At 32.4% G+C, this 20,270-nt stretch overlaps 2 protein-coding genes, 1 long non-coding RNA gene and 1 pseudogene across 3 annotated transcripts; 2 read left to right on the forward strand and 2 right to left on the reverse strand.

Annotated features, from left to right (window-relative positions):
- The first annotated feature begins 991 nt into the window (after positions 1 to 991).
- LOC100803636 (protein YIF1B-A) lies at positions 992 to 4,173 on the forward strand. The gene is made up of 5 exons (XM_003555026.5): positions 992 to 1,157; positions 1,787 to 1,962; positions 2,511 to 2,609; positions 2,706 to 2,857; positions 3,578 to 4,173. The coding sequence occupies exons 2-5, from the start codon at positions 1,792 to 1,794 to the stop codon at positions 3,963 to 3,965; spliced, it is 810 nt and encodes a 269-aa protein (XP_003555074.1). The 5' UTR covers positions 992 to 1,157; positions 1,787 to 1,791; the 3' UTR covers positions 3,966 to 4,173.
- A 3,510-nt stretch (positions 4,174 to 7,683) lies between these two features.
- LOC106797414 (uncharacterized) lies at positions 7,684 to 9,530 on the forward strand. The gene is made up of 2 exons (XR_001386516.3): positions 7,684 to 8,406; positions 9,105 to 9,530. It is a non-coding gene; the product is annotated as an uncharacterized lncRNA (long non-coding RNA).
- Positions 9,531 to 12,540: 3,010 nt separating this feature from the next.
- Positions 12,541 to 15,559, reverse strand: LOC100810224 (proline dehydrogenase 1, mitochondrial-like; annotated as a pseudogene).
- Positions 15,560 to 16,504: 945 nt separating this feature from the next.
- Positions 16,505 to 20,270, reverse strand: LOC100800978 (proline dehydrogenase 2, mitochondrial). The gene is made up of 4 exons (XM_003555025.5): positions 19,342 to 20,270; positions 17,233 to 17,878; positions 16,717 to 16,957; positions 16,505 to 16,621 (listed from the first exon to the last, which is right to left on the reverse strand). The coding sequence occupies exons 1-4, from the start codon at positions 19,915 to 19,917 to the stop codon at positions 16,582 to 16,584; spliced, it is 1,503 nt and encodes a 500-aa protein (XP_003555073.1). The 5' UTR covers positions 19,918 to 20,270; the 3' UTR covers positions 16,505 to 16,581.

Genomic DNA, 20,270 nt, shown 5'->3' on the forward strand with positions numbered 1-20,270 from the left:
TAACTTTTATGATGATAATTACTTAAAAAAGTTATATCAACGATAATTTGTGATTGAATGATAATATAAGATTATTATTTTACACTGTGAGTGCATGACATTAAACTCTTAAATTATTATTATTATTTATACTTGCTATTATACATGATCGTTTAAAGAATTTAATAGTCATATACTCCCTATGTCTCTACTCCCTAATTATGAGATCATTCCATCTCATTTATGTCTCTTAAGAAAAGTGGTTAATTTAATTAATTATGTTAAATATATCAATTAGTTGTACTATTATTTCAAAATTATTTTTTCTTATCTCTCTATCTACTTAATTGTTTCTCATCAATTTTTTGAGAAAGAAGAATTAAGTAAGATTATTTAAAAGAAAAAAATAATTAATATATATATAATTATTTTTTTATTCATAAGAATTAAACAAAGAGATTTATAGCTAGATCCCCTTAATACACATTTAGAAATTTGAGAAGGGTCTTATAAAAGAAAAAAAAATCAGAAAAAAAATCTTATAATTAAGAATAATATTATTTAACATTTTTATCCAATCACAAACCATTATTAATATGCCATTTAAAATAATTACGATAGAAATTAACACACTTATTGTGAATTATGATGATATAATGATGTAAAATTCTTTTACATTTTCATAATATAACCTAATTACACTTATTTAAAATGTGTTGGCCCATCCCACTTTAACAAATCCATTTTTTAAAATAAAATTAATGTTATACAGAAAACTTCTTTTTTCGGAATATACAAAAAACTTCTATTAAACAAAAACGAATTTGAAAAAACCGAAATTATTGCAACTAAAAATTAATTCGAAAGGCCAAATTATGAAACCAAAAAATTAAAAAAAAAAGTGAAATTTGTTTAAAAAAATATTTGGACTAATATTTAAATTAAAGTATATATATATATATATATATATATATATATATATATATATATATATATATATATATATATTTCCATTCCATATTTTTATAAAAGAGGGAAGCTCGTCCCAAATACTGTTTTTGCCTCTGCTGTGGGTTCTTTCTCAATTCTCAGATCTCACTCAGTTCCTTCGCCGGAGCCATAGTTTTTTATTCCCCCACCACCGTGATTCGTCTCCCTAATCTTCTATTAACTTCGAGGTTTCTTCTTCTTCTTCTTCTCCTTCGACCATATTCACAGATTTTTAATTCCACTTTTCTCTATCAATTCATAATTATATTCAAAATCTGCTCTTTTTTCTCCATACCCATTATCGCTCGTGCCGATTTTCTCTCCCTTTGGCTTTTATAGCTTGAAACTTTTCACTCTCTTTCTTATTGGGTCGTTTTCAAAATCACATGCAACTCCGAATTTCATTGCCCTTTCTTTTATATGGATTCTGAATCTACGGTTATTTTGGTGTATAATTGCGTTGCTGATAGCGTTTCAAATCATTTATATAAATGAAAATTTCTGTTCAAATTGTTAATATATGGAATTGGATAAAATTGGGTCTTCTCTGTCATTCATGCTTGGTATTTTCTTTCTTTCAACCTTATGATGCATTTGGTTATTGTTAATGATTTGTTAATTTTTATGTATTATGGTGTGGCAATCTGTGTCTAAAATGGGTCTCGAGTAGTATTTGGAAATAGTGGGTTTTTGTGTGAAGAGGGTTTGCTTAGTTATGTATTATGTTATGTTGATGATGTTGATTTTATGTGCACATTGAAGAATTTTTCTGATTGGCTGTGTTTCTTTTTCTTTCGTGTGTGTGTGGTGGTGGCAGTGAGAATGTATGGTAATGTTGGATCCCAACCGGGGGTACAGCAGTCTCAAACAAGTTTGCCTCCAAATCCTTTTGGGAGTGCGTTTAATGTTGCTGGTTCAGGACTCATTCGAGGTGGATTGGGTGCGTATGGAGGGAAAATATTAGGATCGAGCTCTGAGTATGTCCAAAGCAATGTAAGACTAAGTAACATTGTAAAATTTTTGCCCAATGATTTAATTTTCCATATGGTTCATGATAATTCTTGATTGAAGCTTTGGTTTTTAACTGTGTTGAATAATGTCGTGTGATCCATGTAGTCGATCTCACTTAGTGGCATAACCTCTCAAAAACAAATTCAATCCCTGTTTCTAAGCTGTTGGTATATCATCTTAGCAATACTTATCTATTGATTTTCAGAAACTATTGCTGTGTGCACAACTTCACACTTTAGTGTTTGGAGTTCTTTTTTAATCTTATGAATAAAATTTGAAAATTTTCCATGGTTTACTTTTAAAATGTAGTTCATAGATGGCATGTGCGCTCACCTTCTATCTTGACAATATATCCCCATCAAGTTAGGCTTGACTGATTATAGAGGGGATACTAATGCAGCTGAAAAATGTTATTAAATAGCTTAATGGACCTTGATTTGCTAGGTATCATTATCTCGAGTATAGATAGTCTCACAAGATGTTAATACAAGATTTTCATTTTTAAATTAATCTTCTCTATATAATTACAGATAAGTCGGTATTTCTCTGATCCCCAATACTACTTCCAAGTGAATGACCAGTATGTTAAGAACAAATTGAAGGTGGTTTTGTTGCCATTCCTGCATAGGGTAAGCAGTAATGTTACAATTTTATGCATTTCTCCGTAAATTTTCATTTGATTATCTTATTTTATCTTCATGCTGATTTTTTCTTTCCTGGTTCAGGGTCATTGGACTAGAATTACTGAGCCAGTGGGGGGTAGGCTTTCCTATAAGCCACCAATTTATGACATAAATGCACCAGACCTTTACATTCCGTTAATGGCATTTGGTACCTATGTCATTCTTGCTGGCCTCTCATTGGGTCTTCACAGAAAGTAAGTACTGTCATGTGTTCTACTTATTCTTCTCAAATTTATAGTTAGAAATGTTGCTCCTCATTGTCCTGTTCATACTTGTTTTCTTGAATTGCCATGGATAGAATAACTATGTTGTCAATGTCAATTATATGCTATTGCCTTAGGAAGATATTTTAAAGGAATACAGAGAAATCTGTTTTCCTTCTTCTTATTGTCTCAAGTTTGTGCTGTGAGTCTTAATTGGTCTGTGATGAAGTGTTGGTAAATATTTATGTGAAGAGGATTAGTATGATGTGGGTGTCATAGGGAGGGGACTACAAATCGCCACCTGCCTTCTGCAATTAAATGCATGGTCCTCTATTAGCAGTGTTTAATGTTGGCAACTTTGTTGTAATAAGTTTTGGCATCAGTGTGATCTGTGTTTATTTCTACTCCCCTTCATTTTTTTTCATTCATTGGATGCTCAAGTTTTTTCAGTTTCAATTTTTTTTGTAAAATATGATTTTATGTTGTATTTCCTACTGATAACAGAAAAGCTGCTAGTACTTTATTGGAAGCCAGAGAAGTCTTGAGCTTCTTAGATGTTACAAAGATTGCTAACTATATTCTCATTGTGGTTGTTATTTTTTCAATTTTCACAGTTTGGATTTTAGCAAGCTACACTTAAAATTATGTTTAGTTCATTTTACTCATTTTGATAGCTCCATTGTTTATTGAAGATGCTGTATTTTATGTCAGGTTTAGTCCAGAAGCTTTGAACTTGTTATTCATCAAGGGATTGCTCGGTTGGTTTATGCAAGCCGCACTACTTAAGGTGACACTGCTTTCATTGGGCAGTGGGGAAGCACCCCTTCTGGACATTATTGCGTATGCTGGGTATACTTTCACCGGCATATGTTTAGCTGTTCTTGGAAGAATAATATTGGGCTACTCCTACTACTTTCTGATGCCGTGGACCTGTTTATGCATGGGAGTTTTCTTGGTGAAAACAATGAAGAGAGTCCTTTTTGCAGAGGTCAGGAGTTATGACTCAAGCAGACACCACTATCTCTTGCTCTTTATTGCTTTGGTTCAGTTCCCATTGTTCACATGGCTTGGCAACATTACCATCAATTGGCTTTTGTAGGGTGATAGTTTTTACACTGTACTAGAAGCAATTCTTAGTGAAATTTTTTGGTTGTTGATGTTGGAGCATTGTAACATATGGACGTGTTATTTCCCATTGTTTTTATCTGTTGGTAAGTTTTCTAGAAATGCATAATTTCTGGCCTTACTCACATATGTGCTTAGTTTTCTTCATACATGATAATTGAAACATCATTCTTTTCTAAAAATATGTATACCACTGAAAACAATGTGATGTTGGATTTTTTTAGTTGTATCTGTATACCTTTATTTACTTTTGATTTGGTGTCTCTTACCCAATATCATACACTTTGCTGTTTAGCTTGTCTAGTAATCTTTGTTCTGCCAATGTTAAATGTATGACATGATTTCTGCTGTTTCGCTCCAAAACTCATTAGAAATGGATCCAGAGAATTTTTTTTTTTTTGCAAAGATTAAAGTAGGGCCTTAATCCCAGGAAAGTGAGTCACGCCTAATAAAGAATAACAAGTCTAGTTACATACCACTTACATGCATTACTCGTGCTAGTATTGGGTTGGGAACAATTTCTTTATTTGTGTATACTATGTGGATTGTTACTAGACTCAACTTACCAATATATTGGGATATTTGCACCAAATTAGCAGTCCTGCAATCTTTTATTTAATTGGGGGTGCTTTCTAGATGGATCATGTCTTTAGTAGAATATCAAGAACCAAAAAAAGAAAAATCTTGAGTAGAAATGAGGAGCAATAATTTGGCACAGGTTCATAGTAGTAAAAGTATCGAACACAAGTCTCCGTTGAGGGTGTGAACACCCAAAATGTACAACACTTGATTTAGATTGCAAATTTGAAGTTATATGGTTGAGTAATTCTAAATCCACTGGGGCATAAGATTGAACACAATTCATGAATATGCTCAATTTTTTGTGCTTCTGCAACTTTCAGCTACAATAAAGTGCTCATCATCATTATCATCTATCTTTCAGAATGAATTTTCATTCTTCATTTATTTAAGATCTCTCTTCATCCCTGAAATCATTTTTCTTCATTGAGAGAAAGGGAAGTTCTGAGGTACCTCTGGTTCCATGGCAAGCCTCCATCTTAGGACATTCTGTAATGGTTATGTCATGGCAAGATGGCAGCTCAAAATGGTAAGTGCTTGAATAGAAACATCTAAGGCGGCGATAAAGGGTTAACCATTGCAATCCTGGGAATGTAATCTTCACCTTGTTTGGTTCTTCAGATAGTTCCTTTTCCTCATTACTGGTGATCTCCTCTATCATCTCACATTCATGTACTGAAAGCTCTTGGAGTTGTGAGAAGCTTCTGGCCATGGAAGGAGAAAGCACACTTTTCAAACTAAGGCAGTGCCGAATCTTTAACCTTTTAAGGTTCATAAAGCCTAGGATTCCACCATGATTTTTTCATATGTCCATCAGTTTAGGAAGATTATACAGATGCATTTCTTGCTGATCATAATTGTATGGTGTTTTGGTATACCCTTCATCTCCATTTTCATCCACTACCTCTGATTCAAATATCTCAACTAGCGAACCGCAATCGTGTACCTTGAGTTGTTTTAGGTGCTGGAACCTATGCAACATGCTGGATGGAATGCAATTCAACAGTTTTTCACTACCTTAAACAACCAGTTCTGTATCACTTCTTAAGGAAGCAGGTGTTGATCATGCTCAATGCTTGTCATTGTCTCAGATGTTTGTAGTGCAACCTGCAATATATTGCTTCTTGTTAACAGAAACTGAACTAATGCTCCATTTTATAAATATTATCTTTTGGTGGTTAGTGATTGTGAAAGAAAAGCAAAAGTTAATTCTATCATCACATCTATTTTCCTTTTATTTATTTATTTATTTATTACTAATAACATCTTTGAGTATGTGATTACATATGAAGAATGCATGTACCTTCAAACCCTCATTAGCATGATAGATGGTCATATTAAGGTCTCCCATTATGTCAACATACTCATATGAACCTTTATATATATGTATAAGCCTTGCTGTTGTTACAGATCCATAGCAAAAGGTTGTCATGTTGAGACATTTTTCAACTATCATTTCTTCACAAGATGGGAGATCAATATTGAATGTTCCTGAGCTAAAACATTTGAGGTTGGGGACATAACAAAGCTCCAGCTTGTTCATAAGTGGAAATACAATATTTGATCCTTCTTTTTACTCACCTTCCTTAGTAGTTATTTCCTTCATCTTGTGGCAACTATACACTCTTGGGTGCCTAAATTGCACTAGGCTTCTAGCTATTGTTGGAGAGAACAAACTACACAAGTTGCCACAGTGTTCCACTTTTAAATTTCTTAGCTTCTGGAATCCTAGAACTCCATCATTGTTTCATTTTTAAATGGCTTCTATCTTATAGTGTATCTTGGCATGCACTTTCCTTACATCCACACCATGTGATTCAAACACCTCAACTAGTGAACCACAATTTTTTATTGAGTTCCTTTAGATTTTGAAATATGCATATCACATTAGAGGGAATAAGATTTAGCAGTTTTTGAAAACCTTCAACAGTCATGTGTTTTTCTTCAGTGAAGTATCTCTGTGTGCATTGGTACTGCATGATCCATCCAAATGTCTCTGATGTTTGAAAATCACATTCATGAGTAAATGAAACGATGCATCATGGTTAAAAAATAAAAGATAATCAGCCATTTAATAATTTTAGTGTGAAGTTTTTTTTTAACATAGAGACTATATCATGTGAATATATAATATTATAGTATGTATAGTCATATAATACTATATAGTGCACAATATTATATATTGGGGAGTGAGGGTGGTCCATAATATTGGCCTTGCTCATATAGGAATGTATATTCCAATAATTGCTTGTCTTTTTAATTTAGTAAAGAATCAACACTTATAAAGATAGAGATAGGGAATTTTACATACATGTCCTTTGCAAAATGGTACTGTAGCATTTAGATCTCCCATCCATATATTCCTGGTAATATTTCCAATTTCCATGGTGACTCTATCCAACTTTGGAGTGTATGAAGGCCCATAAGAGAATGTCTACATCACGTGGCAATTTTTCAGGAACACTTCATGCTATGATGGAAAATCAATGTCAGATAATCCCTGGCAGAAGGCCTTGAGTTTTTGTAGGTTTTCAAGTTTTAGACATTGCAAGCTGTGGAACACAATCTTAATCACATTCCCTCGTGTTTCTCTGTAGACATTATTTCCTCTATGTCCCTATGGCCACATATATCTAACTCTAGCAAACGCATAAGCTAGTTGTTGTTGAAGGGGAGAACAAACAACTGATTCTATTGCAGCCTCTTAATGCTACATATGTTAGAGTGGAAACAATGAAGTCATTTCTAAGTTGATCAAGTCTCATAGTTCTGTCTTCTCCATTACTTGTTCCCTACAAAAGGATAAGTGAAATAAAAATGTAAGTGGATCAAGTCTCATAAATTTGTTGCAGCTCGTTATATTGCTAGATATGTTAGATCAACATAATTGAATATGATTTTAATTTTTATGTACTATCCATGCAAAAAATTTATATTATAAAAAAAATCATGATATGTATGATTTTTAAAATAATCATTATTAAAGTTAATAATATCATATATGTCAATATGTAATTAAATGATAAGAATTATTTTTATCACATATGTTAATTTAATTATACTTTTATTCTCTTTAGCTTAATTGTATATTTTTTAAATTCTTTTTTAGTCAATTAAGTTGTGTTATTTTTAAGATTAGTCCTAAGTTAATTTTATACTACTCAAAATTTGAGATAACAATTGATAGAGTTTATTCCACTCATTGTACAAACATGAAGAAGAACAAGGAGTAATCAAACCAAAGAATTTAAAGTTTTCCACATAAACTCAAATGGAGTTATGCATGTTAGCTATGTTGCCTATGCATAATTGTTATTACAAAATTAGTTTTAGTAACAATTCTTGTCATTAGTTAACAATGAATTACGTACCTCATGGTTTTGATAGCCACTCATGGCAATTCCCAAAATATTGTGGTTCTGATCCATAAGGTCGATGGCTCAATGCAAGAGACTGTAGTTGAGCAAATAAAGCAATGCTATCTATTTTCTCTTCTGCTTTACCAAAAACAACTTCTAGCAGCCCACAATGAATAATGCTAATTCTCTTCAGATGATGAATTATCATGCACTTTGAGAGAATTTGGTTGAGGAAGAGATAGAGTTAAATCATCTTCTCCTTCTCTTTGGACTAGTTTTACCACCTTACAACTTGACATTTTTATTTCTTGCAATTTCACAAGGAGCTTTGCTATGGAATATGGGAATAGATATCGCAACTTGTGACAAGAATCTAAACTTAACATAGTGAGGTTGTTGAATGTAGGGACTCCAACCGGACTTGTTGGTACTTGTGCAGTTATCAACTTCATTAGAATGCTGGTTTTGTTCACGCAGGTATAAGACTTCTAATGAATCCCATCCTTTTACTTGCATTTGTTCCAAAAGTGGCGTGGGGGATACAATTTCTTCTTTGGTATATATATTGCTGACAGAAGGAACATCACCTTTCTCTGTTGATGAAGCCTCTGTTGATGAAGCTTGCATGGCCATTAGGAATAATCTAACTATCTTTTAATTAATAGAATAAAACATAGATACAATTTTTAAGTTGTTTTTGGTCAAATCTCTAACTAGAACTGGAGTTTTGTAACTTACATTGACTTATAAATAATATTTATTATGTAGATTATCAAAGTAAAAATCTAATTTTGAATAAAGAACCACACAAAAAGACAAAAGAATTGCCAATGTAAAAATTGCATATTGTTGTAATATGTGTGTAGGGAATATAATAAACTAACATTGAGACCTGTGCACTACACGGATTTTGAAAGAAAAACAAAACAGTAAGAGAATGAATAACAAATTAATTAATTCAATAAAATAAATGAAAAAATTCAAAAAATTGTCCAGCCAACATGTGGCGGTGACCAGATTAATAATACTATTGATTACTCTGGAAAAAGCACGTGGGGTGCATCCAAGGCAACACTGAAGAAACCTTGTAGAATCCTTTTTAGAAGTACTATTTGCAACATCACATGTTGAATAACTTGACGATGAGGCATTGAAATTCTCTTTTCTTGCAACAGTTTGAGTAAATGTGGCAGATGTCTTAAGCTGAGGACATCCTTCAATGCATACAAATCTCAAAGATGGCCATACTATTTCATGAGAATCTGGACAAATACTCACAAGGCTTGGGAGATCAATAAGTGTTAAAGATTCTAATTGACCAAAAGGAAGGGTTTCCACATTCTTTTCTTCATCAAGATTTACTTCTTTTCCAACAATTTTCTCCAAGGACTAGCAGCTGTGTATCACCATTTTTTGAAGCTGAGTAAGTGCCCTTGCAATGTTAGGAGTGAGGTCATGCCTTAAAGAATCACATTTCTTAACTTTGATTTCAAATTCTGAAAGCCTTGAATGTAGCTAGGAGAATTACCCCAAATGTTTCTCAACTTACTAAGCCAAGATATCTCTCTTTCAGCTGAGCTAATAAGAAAGCAATTAATTCACCATGAAAGTGTGATTCTTGCATATTAAATATCACATCTAACGAAAAACATGCATGTATGAAGAGTTTCTCCAACTTTGGGAACAAAAGCATCCTGTTAGATTTGAAAAGAGTACTAATGGGCATAAGTTCATCAACAATTGATTTTGAAGTGGACATCTGACCCTCTTCAGTTACTACCTTGTCAATCAATTGATAATTAGATTCATGAATCTGTAAGAAACTAATTGAATTAGCTAGATATTTGAAGTTTATAAATATATCTGTTGCCCAAGTTCTTTGTTTTCTAAAATGTAAGTATTAATGATTAACAGTAATAACAAACTTACTTGGACCATTGAGGAATGATAGTCACGCATAACATTGGTTTTAGCAAATCCGATCAAGTTTGGTAGTTCTTGCAACTTCAATTCCACTAAATTTGAAAACTAGATCGTTCAATTCCTCCATCATATTTACAATTTCCGTTCAAAAAAATAAATCATATTTACTATTGCTTGAGATAATGTATTCAATTCCATAACTTTCAGTCACATGCAAGCATTGAAGTGTAGCCACACTAATGATCCTTGGAAACAATGTGAAAACAATCTTCAACTTGTTACAATATTCTATTTTAAGATTTGCAAGGCTTCCAAAGCATTGACATGAAGTGTTGATGCCAACCTTGACTCATGTTTAGTTTGACTCATGTGACTATATACATTGACTATCTCTTTTAAATTGTCCAAATTACACAGAAAATTATTGAAGTTGATGAAAGACACGACCATCAAATGCATCAACAACATATTTAACATTGTTGCAAAATTCAATACTGAGATGTTTCAAAAATGGAAAACTCCTTTCACTTAATTCCGAGATGACATTTTTCAAGTTTTTGATATCAACCAAGTTGAGAATTTCAACTTTTTGAAGCAACTGATGAATCATCACACTCTTCCTAATAAAGTTGTAATATATATTATTTAGTTTCAAAATATTTGGGTGTAAGTATCCCTTACGAAAAATGCCATGAAAAAAAAGTAGATGAATCTCCAATATAGACCCAAAACCTCACCGGATTGTTGAAGACCAAATCCTTAGGCAAATCTTCATTTGCCAAAATTGCAATCTCTACGACCTTCAGATGATGAGATAAAGATTGTAACTCAATAAGAATGTGATTAGCCTTCTCTAAAGGGAGATTTCTCACTCTAATATAGAGTTCTTATAGTCTAGACAAACTTGCCAAGTCATTAGCAGATATTTGAATGAGAAAGTTGCATTCAGTTAAATCCAATAACCTTAGCAAGCTTAGGTGTCTAATTTCTTCTGGCGGTTGTTTGATATTTGAGTTAGCAACGCTAAGACTTAAAGAAGGACTGAGAATGGCTCTCTCGGGCAAAAGGTTACTCACAAAAGACCGAGGGAAACAGAGAATGAGCCCTTTCACTAAAGCCCAACCCAACCCATAGCTTTAACACAACTTAACCCACCTCCCATAAACATCTTAATGCATCATTCATTATATTTTATTTTCTATTTTATTTTTCAGCAACATAAAATAAGTTTAATTGTTACTTGTAATTTAATTAAAATAACATAATCACGCATTAAAAAAATCACAACATTATAGCAGTAGGATTTTAATTAACTTAACATTTTTTTTTTACTTTTTTCTTTAGTAATATATACATTCAACAACAATCTAGTTGATAATCAAATAAGTCCTTATTCGATTATATAATCATGAAGATTAATTTATTTATTTATGAAATAATACCATTCGCTAAGAATGTTAAATATTTTTTATTTTCTAAAATAGTGCTTTAAGGATATTGTTTCAATGTGATAACAAAATTAATATTTAATTTACGAAAATATTTTAAGAGAAAACTATCTAGTTTTAAATTATTATTTTTGTCTAAATCACAAATATCTTTCTCTAAAGACAATCTTGTTCAAGTAGGGTAAGATTACTATGGGCTAAAAAACTCTCCCTCCTCTAAGTATCTAAAGCAATTACATATTCAAAACTCAAATCGAGAACATTAAATTGGAACAACCCAATACTAATTGATTCTTGCACTTGGTGGTATTTATTATTGAATTTTGTTTAAAGACAAAGCTACCCAGATTTATTATGTTTATATGTGATTATGTACAAAGGTTAAAATAAAGGGATTTTTAAAAGAAATATTCAAAGTTAAAAATAATTTTAATTTGCACACAAAAATATTTTATCTTGTTATTTTATTTATTTTTTAATCTTATTACAAATACTCATCACAACTTTATATATATTATAATATGTTTTGATGATTTATTTTGTGGGAAATTATCATTTAATAGGATATTTACAATTTTAAAATGATAATTTGATTTTATGATATTATCAACAAAAAATTAATATTTTGTTAACTAATAAAGCGTTCACAAATTATCAAAACTAACAGATGAATAACAACGACAAATTATGTTGATGAAAAGTTAATTAAGGATATAAACCATAAAAAACATTATGAGAAACTAAAACTAAAATACGCTAACATGTTTAATTTGAAGAAATATTAACAGCAACACTGATTATGCTAAGGAAAAATTAAGAAGAGACAAAAATTAAAAAAAAAATCAATAAGAATTAAACACAAAAAAGTGTTAAAGTTCAAAGATTAAAAATTTATTTAAATCTATAAATTATTCAATTTTCTTATGTTTCTAACTTAACTTTACACTTTCTGAACACTCTCATTCTCGACACAAAATGCATTTCCAATGAAAATACCAAAACAAACATATTTTCATTTCATTGAATGCACAATTACATCACATTACAAAAATCACTAATTTGTAGAAAAAGTAAATGAATCCCGCTTCCTGACTAATTTAGAACATTGCATCTTTTAGTCATCTTTCCAACCACTTTCTGTTAACAGAGAAATGACCATTGTTAGCATCATAGCATAACTTAAAAAAAAATTATTTCCAAATGACACAAGTTAAAACATTAATTAAATAAAAATTTTAGCTTACCTCATCAGTTGCCTATCAAAACCTGAAGCAGCCAAGGGCCCTTTATTCTTTTCAACCCTTTCTCAAAAGGTAAGACATAAGCATATATAGTGCGAAATGACTTATAATTTCCAACCCGAAACCTTGCATCACTCAAATCAAAGGAAACCTTGCATCACTCAAATCAAAGGAAAGTGCCCCTGACATTCCATATAGTTGTGCAAATTCTAGCTTATGCTTCACCTTTGCAACCCCCAATTCATGTGCTTTTGATGTAGCCAATTTCCCTACACAACATTATCATATCATATTAGTCACCTTAAATTGGAATGCTTGTTGAGTATTCGTCATTTATAAATTATACAATCATTCAATTACATACAGTCATGTATGACATGTTTGTTGAAATTAATATTAAAAATTATTTTTTGGTCTAAAAATTTAGAAATAGAATTATATAGTAAATCATAATAAAATGAATAGCTTGATTGTACATCTTAAGTACCTGATTCAACATTGTGGGTTGCAAGAACAACTAAACAAGATCCATTGGCAATCTTCTTTGGAAAAATGATTAGATCTCAACAAAGCAATTATGTGTGTCCTGAATGATATTGTGGATTGGAAATGCACACCTCAGAGACTCGGTCAATTTGAACCCCATTAGAACTCCCCTTTTCTCTGGTGCCTTTGATGTCAGCAACAACCTTTCCTTGGCATCTTTCAAGTAAGTTTGAATGGTTTGAAACACAATAGGATTGTCATCCTTGTTGTGGATGATGGCCGAAGACTATGCGAAGTAATCAATAGCTGGCTGAATGGGAGTGTGCTCAGCATCAACAAACTATAAGAGTTTTGTTCTTAAATTTGTATATGACAAATGGTTTAAGGGTTTGAGCTGAAAATATGGGGAGCATAACTGGTATTAAGGTTTTTTCTTTGAGTATAAGAAAATCTAAGGGAAGGAGAAACAACAAAGATGTTATTCAAGATATTATTGAAAAAGACTCAAGATTTTGGAAGAAATTGAATATTTTGCTTGGTTACACACTTTTGAGTTCCAAAGGGGAAGGATCCATCAATGACAAAAATAAACAAGATGAAGGTATATATATTTTATCTTGCCGGACAATTCTTCTTAGAATTTATGCTATTTTCTTGTTTCAATTTAAAATGTGCTTTTAATTAACATTTATACCGAACTGTGTATGTCATTCATACATTGGATTAGTATACAAATGTTCATTAGAAGCGAATTTTTAATTGAAACTAAAAGCTAGTGTGAACTCTTAAAAGAATGGTCAGAAAAGGTAGAATATATATACCTTCACCTTGTTTGCTTTTGTCATTAGAGGATCCTTCCCCTATGAAACTCAAAATCATTTATCCTAGAAAAACCCTCAATTTCTTGCAAAATCATGAGCCTTCTTGAGTAGTATCTTAAATAACATCTTTGTCACTTCTCCCTTCCTTGGATTTTTCTATACTCATAGAACCAACCTTAATATCGGTAATTTTGCCCACATTTTCAGTTCAAACCCCTAAATCATTTGGCAAATACAAATTTTAGCACAAAACTCTCAAAGACAAAAAAAGAAGAGAAATGCTAGTTAGAATCACACTTTCTATGAAAATCTTTGATAAAGATGCTTATACCAAAAGATCTTATTATGCTTCAACGCTTAATAAGAAATGTTCAATTGAGGGAGAATGCTTAATTAGAGCCTCTAAAGCATTTGTTCACTAGAAACCGTGTAGATACAATATCCGAGCCACTACAATCATGAAGCAAAACAAAAAAGGGTAAATGAGACATTTATTACCCAAATATGAATCTTCTTTGTATCTCACCAATTGTGAAGGCTAGCGAATTTTCAAGCTAGGACCCTCCTAATTTAAATTTATTTCCTTGTAAACACACTCTACCTATTTGGCCAACCCTATTTCTGCCTACATGCAATTAAATCTATCTCTGGTATAAAAAAAACAAATTGTTAGCGAAGAGATTAGATATCCCACACTTAGTGTCCAACTTTCCATGCCTAGTGTTGAGGGTCATAAGACTTCACTTCTATGGGGAAAAAAAAAACTCTTGTTTAGAATTGGAATTTCCAACACTTAGTGTAGAGGTTCCAAAGACTCACTTTTTCTTAGAAATCTTGCACTTAGTGAGAAAATTTTCATCTTTAGCTAAAGCCATGACAACAAATTGCGATTTTGTGACTTTCTGGTTAATTTGGGGTTCCATCTCCCCCAAATTGGCCTAAGCATCAAGTACACAAAACAATGAGGTCTAAGATTGATTCCTACATGTTTCTAATCAATTTTAAACACACAATTTCATAATCCAAACACATAATCATCAAATCCTCTAATTGAATCTCAAATCCCTAAAATTTAATTTCAAGAATATGGAAAAGGACAAAACTCAAGAGCAAACCAAACATCATAACTCAATCAATCAAAATCTCTCATTCAACTTCCAACCCCCTCCCCCCAATTTCACCACATAACCATTTTCATCCCTTGAATAAACTCATAACAACAAAACATAGAAAAATGTAAACATTCATTTACCTTTAGATCTTCAAGCTTAGGTTCTCAAGGAGAAGAGACAAGGGAGAAGCCTTGAGCTCAACAAAAGAGGGTTTTCTTCAACATTAACACATACAACCTCACCAACTTCATCCAACCATAGATCACAAGCTCCAAGAAAAAGAAGAGAGCATCTTGTCTTGAAAGAGGATCAAGCCTCATTCTTGGGAATGGGTGGAGGAGAACATGAGAGAATGATGGAGCTTTTAGAGAAAAGAGGAGAAGAGAAAACTTAGGGTTGGGAATGAGAATGATTGTCTTGACTGAAGGGATACTCATCATAAAAGACGATCGAATGGGCCATTTTTCACTAAGTCCAACCCCAACACAACTTAACCCACCTTTTCACTAAAGTCCAACCCAAACTAAAGTTCTAATATAGCCTTATTTAATAAAATAATCATGAACATTTGTTTATTTATTCATGAAATAATATCATTCGTTGAGAATGTTAAATATTTTTTATTTTTCTACAATAGCGCTTAGTAAATAGTGCTTTATAAAAACTAATAATTTAATTTGAACTAATATTGTTTCAATGTGATAACAAAATTAACATTTTATCATATATATTAGCTTCCTAAATATTTTCGACTATAATTTAATTTAAACTAACATTCAATTTATGAAATTTTTTTAAGACAAAACTAGCCAGTAGTATTATGTTTATAGTTGATTATGGATAGGTTAAACAAAGGTATTTTTTAAAGAAATATTAAAATTTAAAAATCATTGTAATTTTTACAAAAATTATTTTATTTTATCTAGTTAATTTATTTATTTAATTACCTTAATACAAATACTTTTTTTAGAAGTTAAAACAAACACTTATTCACAATTTTATCTAAATTTGAATATGCTCTGATAATTTTATTTTGTAGAAAATTATGATTAATAGATATTTATAAATTAAATTTGATGAAGTGATTTTATGATATTATCAAAAGAAATTTATTAATTTATTAATTAATAAGGCATTCACAAATTATCAAAACTAATAGATCAGTAACATAAACAAATTATGTCAATGAAAAATTAATAAATGAAAGCATAAAGAACATTGTGAATGACTAAAACAAAAATACGCTATAATGTTGGAACTTAAAAATATACATGGTTGAAGGAATATTAACAACAGAACAAATTACGCAGAGGGAAAATTAACAAGAGAATTTTTTTTTAAAAAGAAAATCGGTAAGGATTAAACAAAAAAAAAAAGTGTTAAAGTTCAAGGAAAAAAAAACTTATTTAAACCTATAAATTATTCAGTTTTCTTATTTTTCTAACTTGACTTTATACTTTTCCAACTTATGCACAAACTCATTTCTCAACACAAAACTTGCATTTTCAACAAAAAAAAAAAAAAAAAAAACAAACAGATTTTCATTTCATTGAATGCACAATTTCATCATATTATAAAATTCTCTATACAAAAAGTCAATGAATTCCGCTTCCTGACTAATTTAGAACACTGCAGCTTTTAGTCTTCTTGCCAACTCCTTTCTACTCAAAAAGAAATAAGCATTGTTAGTACCATCAAAGCAAATATTTTCCATGTCACATGTTAAGAGATTAATGAAATGAAAATCTTAACTTACCTCATTAGTTGCCTATCAAAACCTGAAGCAGCCAAGAGTCCTCTATTCTCTTCAGCCCTTCTCAGGAGGTAAGGCATAACCATATCTACGGGTCCAAATGGCATATATTTGCTTACTTGAAATCCTTCATTGTTCAAACCAAAGGAAAGTGCCTCTGACATTCCATATAATTGTGCAAATTCTAGCTTGTGGTTCACCTTACCGACACCCAATTCATGTGCCTTTGCCACAGCCAATTTTCCTACACAACATGGTTAAATCATATCAATCACTTGAATTGGGATGTTGAGTTTTCTTATATTATAAAAAGTAGTAATTAGTACATGCACTGAAATTGTAAAAGGGTTTTGACATTGTCAATTTTTATTGCTACCATGATATTGTCATCTAATCACAAATCATGTCATGTAAGAAAAGTTTGTTAACTTCTAAAATAACAATCTTACAAGTCATACTAAAGATAAAAATTAAATTCTATTATAAATCATAGAATGAATAATCTGACTTGTACATTACCTGATTCAATATTGTGGGTTGCAAGAACAACTGAACCGATTCCATTAGCAATCTTCTCAAGCATAAATGATGAGCAGTCATTGAAGCAATTGTGTGTGTCCTGAATAGTATTGTGAACTGGGGATGCATACCCAAACGACTCAGCCAATTTACTCTCTATGGACATGTAGGCACCCCTCACCAATTTGAATCCCATTGGAACTCCCATTTTCTCTGCTGCCTTTGTTGCCAGCAACAACCTCTCCTTAGCATCTTTCAAATAAGTCTGAATAGTTCCAAACACAATGGGGTTGTCATCCTTGTTGTGCCTAATGGCAGAAGAGTATGTGAAGTAATCGATAGCCGGTTGAACCGTGGTGTGTTCTGCATCAACCAACAAAGGCATGTTGGCTTCCTCACATCTTTGGCAAAGTTCAAGGAGTCTTTGGTTGGCAAGTTGAAGATCACTCTCTTCTTCTGGGGTTAGAGGCTCTGGTCTCTTCTGTGTGTGGTACAAAGGGCTAGATTCCGCAAAAATTGGGAGGGAATCTTGCTTCCATGGCAAAACGAATGAAGGGTCTCTTTGTTGCCATCTTAGAAGGTCACTCATTCTCTCTAGCAATGCCATGGGACATATTGCAGTGATTTTCACAATGACAAAGCTCACCTATCACATAAAAAATTAAATCATTCCTCCATAACTTCAACAATACAAGTCACAAAGAAAAGCAGAAGAAAAATACTAATAAACACTTGAACCACATGGCCTACTAACACAATGCTAGAGAAAATTGACAATAAAACAACTACAAACATTAGTGATTAGAGTAGAAAATGATAATAAACACTAGTTCATTATCATTTTCTAGCACTGTGGCATGACATATATATGGCATCATCGATCTTTTTCTCCCAATCTAAACACTTGTTTTCAATTTTCATGGCAAGAGAGTGGATCACCGTTCATGTGCAGAAACAACGATCCCAAATCGCCAATCCCATTGTCCTTTTTGTGAGTGGGACCCACATACCAAATCAATCATCTTTAAAAAAAAAAAAAAGTCAAGCATGACCTTAACTAATAACTGGCATCTCAGGTTGTTATACTATAATGCTGATATGCTGACACTTATTTATGCATGATAGCCACTTGTACATTCAATCACAGAAAACAATAACACACGCCGCACCGTACGTATTCGATTGCAAGAGGACCACACACACAAACCATGTTTACTCTGCCTCTTCTTATATAACATTAATAATGCGAATTTATTGATGCATTAGTGTAAAGCAACTCTTTTCAACAAATGGAAAAGTGGGGAGAAAAGAAAAATGAGTGTCACACACACTTTTCCCCCGTTACATTTCATTTTATAAATGGCATTAAAAGAAAGTAAAGATATATATAAAAAATCAAAACAAATACTACAAAATAAAGAGTATCAAAAGTCAAAAAGACTATCGTTTGATAATTATACAATTAAATAAAGAGATTCTGTTTCACGACATTATTTTTAAAGTAGAGTGATATATGGATATTCTCTCATTTTAAACATTCTAACAATATTTTTTTGTTTTTTTATATCTCTCTTCCTATCACCTAAGTGTTAATAGTGGGTCTTCATTAAATATTTTTCCTATTTTTATCCTCTTTATATTTCCCAAAAAACTGTCAAATTCTTGCAAATTTTTTACCGTGAATGTAAAATTAAGCATATAAAAAAAGAAAAGGATGACGAGAAATTATTGATATGGCTTAGGATCATGAAGTGATCAATCTTCACATAATTTGTAATTATTTTTTAATTTACAAAAAATATTACAAAGTTCAATTTACATGTCATTTGAATATTAATCCTAACAGTAAACATGCATGTAATAATATTTTTTTTATCCGTAAAATTTGAGTTTACAACGCATCCTGTTCAACCGCTAGCCCTCTTGGTAGTTTCGAACTATATTTTTCCATAAATATATAAAAATAAAAATAAAAAAAAAACAATTTCATATATATATAACCCATCTACCAGGTGAGTTTCAAAGAAAGACGCATGATTCAAAGAAAAAGAAAAATGACTCGAAGCTGTTTGGAACCTGGCCAATTAATTAACGTTAAGAAGCACTTACAGAGGATGGTGGAAGCGATTTGCTAACATCCACAGTGTGAAGGAACCCTTTGAGGTTTCTGTCACACCCATCGTTTTCATGTGCGTCTTCCACACCGTACACCAGCATGCCACGTAAGCCGACCTCGTTGAGCGCGCTGATGCTCCGTCCGGCGGTGGCGGCGTCCTCGCCGGCGCAGAATTGCGCGTAGAACGTCTCTTTCGTGGCAGCCATGAGGAGATTCCTCAGCACCCCGCTCTGGAACACCCGAGACTTCATCACCCTCATTCCCAGGTCCACCACGGGCCCCACAGCTGTCGCATGCATAACTGCAGAGGACTGGAGCAATTTTCGCGTCGACACCGACGCGAACAGCTGCTCCGCGTCCTCCAAATTCAGGGCCGCCGTCTCCGTTGTTACGGATGCTTGGGCAAATGATGCCCAAGCATCCGTAGCAGGAGACGACGGCTTCTTGACGAGTGATGCGGTAGCGGTGACAGGAGAGAGGGATGGGTGAGTGGTTTTGAGTGGCTTTGTTGCGGTGTTGTAACGGATGTTCTTGAGGATCATTCTCGGAGGGATCACCCGGGTTGCCATTAAAATTAATCTCACGAGTTTTTGATGATGTTGTTGTTAATAAACTTAATGGGTGTGTGTGTTTCTTTGTTTCTTTCTTTGTTGTGTTGTGAAAATGATGCAACATGTCATGTATTATTATAGGCACCGACATGACAAAAAATGGGTCGGGTTAAGAAAGGAAAATACAACACTACAACGTTTAAGTTAGGTAAGTTGCATGGTGTAAGCGTGTGTGTGATAAGATTAGAGTGGTCAACTTGGGTTATCCTTTTTAATTTTAGTAAACAATAATCATTTTCTTACTTTTCCTTAAATAGTAGTATCAACAGGATTCGATGTAATCGCCTATTGCGCATATGGACTACTGATAA

Source organism: Glycine max, chromosome 19 (assembly GCF_000004515.6).
Source record: "Glycine max cultivar Williams 82 chromosome 19, Glycine_max_v4.0, whole genome shotgun sequence".
NCBI lineage: Eukaryota > Viridiplantae > Streptophyta > Magnoliopsida > Fabales > Fabaceae > Glycine > Glycine max.